General features: G+C 37.1%; 1 protein-coding gene across 5 annotated transcripts in view; it reads right to left on the bottom strand.

The window, feature by feature from the left end:
- Window positions 1–4,314: 4,314 nt before the first annotated feature.
- Window positions 4,315–6,038, bottom strand: part of DEUP1 (deuterosome assembly protein 1) — a 41,703-nt gene continuing 39,979 nt past the window's right edge. For 4 of the 5 annotated variants that reach the window (XM_088159375.1, XM_088159374.1, XM_014877568.2 and 1 more), the window contains one exon: window positions 4,315–4,882. In XM_088159375.1, coding sequence (XP_088015501.1) covers window positions 4,715–4,882 — 168 coding nt within the window. In that variant the 3' untranslated portion in view covers window positions 4,315–4,714. Of the gene's footprint in view, window positions 4,928–6,038 lie in introns of all 5 variants that reach the window. The other variant, XM_088159376.1, reaches the window with a different exon arrangement.

Raw genomic sequence — 6,038 nt, 5'->3', positions numbered from 1 at the left:
TAATTGAGAGGAAAATAATGTTACACTTTCTGAATGGTTCCTTATGTAGAAGCTGGAATTGATTTCACAGTTCAACTTAAGAAAACCCAGTATTTTTTCTCTAGTAAACAATGAAATTGGATTCTGACATTTTCTACCAAATTCCCTTTAACTAGTATTGAATATGAGAATGGGGATTTGGAAAAAAGGTATGAAGCCTCTGCAGACAGAAACTGTCAAAAATCACTGAGTAATAATGGGGAAGTAAATGAATGGTGGTTGCCCAAATGTCAAGTTGTATGAGCTTCTCAGTCAAAGGTGTAACTGTGCCTCTGTTTTTTTAACTGTATGTATTACTCCAACTGTCAGTTGCCTTCAAAACTGTTTTAGAAATAGGGTTTCAAACCTTTTCCCAGCATACAGTAGCTTGTGGCAAAATGGAATGATTTATTACAAGCATTTTCCAGAAAACTCATGCTGAGACACTTCTTCAGCAGTGTCTTATGGTTTCCAAGAGTGCTCATTATCAGGTGAAGTCATTAAAAACCTGCCATTGCCTTCTGATAAATCAAGTTATAGAAGCAGTTTTTTAAACCCGATTTTTCAAAGCATAAATCAAATCTGAGTCAAATACTTAAACATCAAGGTTTGAATGGAGTTTTATAAATGTCTGCAAAGTGCTAAGAAAACAAAGCGATCGTGTCAAGTGTTCCTGCAGTGGGAAAATGCCCAGCTGTTACACATGGCCCCAGCTCCCCAAAGCCAAGTGACAGAAGCCAGTGGCACTGCCTGTGGTCTGAAGGAAGAGCTACATGTATTTTAATAGCTCAGAGAGATTGGCTCCTGGTCTCATGTTTCAATCCATCTACAAGAAAATATTTACTTATTTGCTGATGCGAAATGCACGCATCAGAGAAGATGCACTGTTCTCTTTTCAGACCGTGTAAGTTCAGTGCCCAGATGCTTCATGTACATCTTTGAACACTCCTGTAGCTGTGGAAGAGGTGAAAGAAACAAAAGATTGATCTGTTGGTTTAGGAAGGGACATGGAATGCAGCATATCACAGTCTAGGGTCATTGCTCAATCCACTATCAGAAACTTAGATGCAGTACATTAAATTACAGCCTATTTATGGATTTGAGGGTGTCCATGTGATTAAATAGTAACTCCCAACACAGTGAACTTTGAGATCTGATCCCCATAGTGAGGGAAAAACAACACACAGTTCCCATATTGGTTAACCCTAGCATTTTCTCAGCAGAAGCTGTGTGTGAGAAGAAAAAAAAAAATTTCCCTAGCACAAGGCAGTTTGTGTGTAAAATCTAGTGGATAGTTATTTTGAATGAAATTAAATGGGGGGAAAAAAAGGATTGTGAACGATATAATTGGCTGTTGTAGGTTGTAAAGCCAGGGGGGAATGATACAAACTAAGGACCTTCTCCCCAGTGCACTCTCCCAGCTGTTGAGTCTGTGGGAGATGCAGGAGCAGAGAGCAGCAGCAGTGAGTGGAGTTCAGCACATACCTGAGCTGGCTGTGTAATCCAGGCTTTGATGACTGGCATGACAGCCCGTAGATGTGAAGTCACCTGGGGCTCATGCATTCACCAGTCTCTATTGACAGCTTCCTTTTCTTTCCCACTGCTGGTGTTTAGTCGAGTTTTGAATTACTATGTGCTAGTGGGCTTGATTCTGTATGCTGTTGTACTGCTCTTCAACCAGGAATTAGAACCAGTTACATGACAATAAAGCCAGAACAGTGACACTGAGGGGTTAGGCACTTCCTGTACCATCTCTGATCACAGCAGAGATTTATTGGCTGTTGTTTAAGTCTACCCATCAGAAAAGCAAGAGAGCTGTGCCTGTGATTGTTTAGTCATTGTTTTTGTGTTCATTTGGCACTATGTTTTGCTGCTGCAGTTTGCATTCCTTTCTACATTGGCTCAGAGTACCCACTGTCTTACACTCCTAAATTTTCCATACATAAAAGGAGAGAGTAAGAAATGGAAGAAAATGCACTAAATATCCAACTTTCACGTGAGCCACTTTTAAATAGCTATTTAGTATTCAGTAGCTGCTGTTTCAACTCCCTCAGAGTAAGTTTTGGGGAGTGAATTGGACAACAACACTCTGGCAGCTCTTATGCCACCAACTATTTCAAAATTACATCTTGATGAAACATGTTGGCAACTTCGTGTATTTGACCTCTGTTTTTCCTTCAGCCAAAAAGGGAAAAAAAAAGCTGGTGGCAGCCTGAACCATTGTTCTTTGTATTTAAAACAAGTCTTTCAACTGGGAGCCAAAAAACTGCTTTTCAGTACAGCTTTGAAAAATCATCAAAGTCCAGCAGCTTAAAAAAATTTTCCATTGCCTCACTATTCACAAAGTCGAATATAAATTTTCTCTATTTTTCCGGCAATTTGCAGCTCCTAAAGATTATACCTTGTCCTGTTAAATGAGCCTAATGATTAATACTTGTTTTTGTTTTTCATTTTTATTGGTGTTTTCAGGAATTTATAGCCTTGGACCCTTCTGATTATTCCTTTTTCAACAATACACATCCATGTCCAACCCCTGTTCATAAATGAGTAATTTCTCAGTCTTTATTATTTCTGCTGTCCATCATTCTTTAAAGTTTTTTTTGGCATGATAACATCAGGAACATGTATGTTCCTTCAGAAACCTCTCACCAGTTCAGTTGAGTTTCTGCCTTTTAATACAACTAAAGTATTCAAACCAGTGGCGTGGCTCCAACTATACTGTGGTTGCAATGGGCTCATTTAAATTGGGGATTGTCAGATGAGCAACTTTTGCTGTTTGGTTGAGAAAGAGAAGGACAACCTTTCTGGTAAGTAGGTGTTAAAAAAATGGCACCTTCATCCATCGTGTCTCAGCACATTTGTGGCACAGTGCTCTCTGAGCAGGCAACAACAGCAACAAGCAGGCTGTTCAGATACAGGTACTTCCCAGTTTTCAGTGCTTCTCACAGGCAGTTGTTTATATGGCACTGCACAAAAGCCAGGCTGAAACGAACTCTGGTATTTTACCAGCCAAAATCAGTAGCTTGTCCAGATCTTAAAAGGCTTTAGGAAAAAAACATTGTATCCATTTTTGATGATTTCATTCACTCATTCTGCATAATCTCACAGACCTATACCTTGAGAGGTGTCCTCAGCCTGAACTGGAGGTGGACACATACACTTTGAAGATCTGGAGCAGAGTGTCATCTTGTATGTTTCAGTCTGAGAGTGGCAAAATACTCTGGCTAACTGGCTATTTATTTTGCTCTTCTGAAAGACAGTATTTTGCTGTCTTTTTGCTTCTACAAATCTTTCCCAGCTTAAAATGTAGCTTTATTTTCAGAGGTTTCTGAATTTCTTCATCAGTTCTTTTAAAACTGCATCTCCCTCTAAGCTGAGGATACGTATATATTTAGTTTGTTCAGATGTCCTTCCGTCATCTTTTTATTCAGTCCTTGTTCCTCCAGCTGAGTCTAGTAATTTTCCTGAATTTTCCTGTAAAAGGTTCTCTGATGTCCTCATCTTCATTGCTCATTTTACTGCAAGCTGAGCCAAACTGGTATTTAAAATCTTGGTATTTTGTGTAAGTATGATGTGTAGTGTATTTTGTCTTAGTGGAAATATAGCATCGAAAAACAATTTACATTTTAGCCATGGTCCTGAATATTAATGAGACTTCTTTTACTCACAAACTGGAGCAGTTTGACAGCCTGGTATTATTTTTATCCAGATTTTCCCAGGAAGTTGGCAACAGTATATGCTGGAAAGTAGTTCTTCAGTATCTCATTCACTGAAATTGGTGGTTCATCAACAGTGTCTGTAATTTCTGTTTCGCTTGCACAGCAATAGGATTCAGTAGGAATTGCAAATAAAAAGAATCTCAATATTATGCAGATTTTCAGCACATGGAGTTGAATTAACTCTGCTTGGTTATATAACGTTTTCCTATGATGTAGGAAAATGTAAAGAATTTAGGCCCTACCTAAGACTGATCACATGTTGTATGAAGTTAAAATTTTTCCTCAATGTTCCAATATAGTTAAACAACGAGCCAACATGGTAATGAAACTACAATCCAAAATAGGTGCTTTTGAATACAGGTTTTAAAAATTGTAAAGTCTCAGTGTAAAGTGCCTGAGATCAGGTTCTGCCACTGGTGAAGTCTATAGGTCTGGTAAAAGGGGCAATATGGGTGGCTTCAAAACATGTGCTTGGCCTTTTAATGTTCTTCTCATGGAGCAGGATTTCCAGAGGCCCAGGGGCTATTTCCACAGCCAAGAATCACCAGAGCATAGATAAGCTTTTCATGCCAGGAGCTGAGACATAGTTAAAGGCCTTTATTATTTTTCTGTACAATCTAGAGATTTCTCTTGGTTGATTCTACTTTCAAAAGACTAATACCACTTATTAGCCCTCTGTACATTATAGAATTGTAAGTATCTTAATTTACAGTGCTGCAACGGGGTCTCTGCTGTACACAATTTAACTGTGCAAAACCCACCTGTATATTTTAGAATATGTTTAGAGTTTATTTTGTAATATAGTCAAGTTACAATATACTTAAATCTGTAGGGTAATGATTTTCTTGAAAGCTTGGTGTTACAAATACATACTATTGGCAATGTGCCTAAATACATTAAGCAGCTAGTTGCAGATTTTAGTTCTGAGAAACTCATGGGTGATTACTTGGTTTGATTTTCTTAATTGTGTGACTGGTTTAAGTATGCCTGCTTTGCTGCATCCTGGCATATTTTTTTAGAGTATTTTCAGAATATCTTTGCAGCTCTTCAAGGTGTGAATTTAAACGTTCTTCAAATTCTCTTGCATGTTTCTCTTCCTCTTGAAGGAACTTTTCTGTTGCAAGGAAAGACATCTCAGGGGGAGACTGAGCAATGAATAGAAAATCACGGTTAGGAAAAAACAGCAAGTGCTACAATGTGTTTGCATTATCAAATTCTAGATGTGAAAAACATCTTGACCTATAGCAGCTAATAACACTATAATGCTTTTCACCTCTTCAAGAAAGCAACATTTTTAAAGGCGTACATTTGAAAAGCATCCATGTGCCTAAATGACATGAACTGAACGTTGTATTTGATTGCCTCTGATATTCACAGCATTAGGATGTAGCTTGGCCATCAAAAATTTAAATATCCCACTAGACAGAATTATTTGTATAATGTAGACCAGCGCAGAGGACAACAATCTTTTTTGGAATTACAGAGTATAATTAGTGTTGGATACTGCTGACTGTCTTCTGAAATTTTAGCTCTGCTTCTGTGGTATGATGCTTTCTGAGGAAAGGAAGAAAACCTGTGCTTATTTCAGTACTATTAACTCCAAGTCCTGACATTCTGGAGAATGTACTAAATTTTTGTTCACTACAAGTAATTCACTGAAAAATCTTCTTTCCATTTAATGAGCATTTAGTAGACTCAGACACAAACCATACCAATAATCAGCCTTTAGATGGTTGTCATGGGATGCAGAGTTGTATAAAGCAAAGGATGTGTGAATCTTTGCTGGAACAAATTCTAAATTTTTAAGCACCAATTTTTGTTAATTTTCTTGCTAATATGTAAGATGCATTCATTGGAATATCTTTATGAAAAGAAACATGAAATAATTTTTCTTTTCCTAAAGATACTACGCCTGTTTAAATACATTCAATGCTCTTTTGTAGAGGCAAATGCAATTGTATGACATGAATTTTTAAGATTTGGCTGAGGAAAAGAACTCAGTATAGGAGCTTTAATATTAAAAGAAAGGTAATCTTCTGTCTTTATATTGTCATATAATGGGAAAAATGATTGACATCTTTAATCTTAAAGATGATATTAAACCATATATTAAATAGTTTTAGTTACTCATTAAATTATTAGTCTAGAATTTCAGAGTTTTTTTCTAGTATTCAAAAATATTTGATGTTTATATGTCAGCACATCAAATAGGAATTCAGATATTCAGATGGTCTGTGGAAAAGGCAAATTCTGTTATATCCATAGATTTTTACTCCAGGCATCACTGTATCAGAATAGGGT

The sequence above is a fragment of the Sturnus vulgaris genome, chromosome 2 (genome assembly GCF_052056855.1).
Source record: "Sturnus vulgaris isolate bStuVul1 chromosome 2, bStuVul1.hap1, whole genome shotgun sequence".
NCBI classification, from domain to species: domain Eukaryota; kingdom Metazoa; phylum Chordata; class Aves; order Passeriformes; family Sturnidae; genus Sturnus; species Sturnus vulgaris.
The sequence above is the reverse complement of the archived record's forward strand: the minus strand, read 5'-3'. Positions and strand labels throughout refer to the sequence as shown.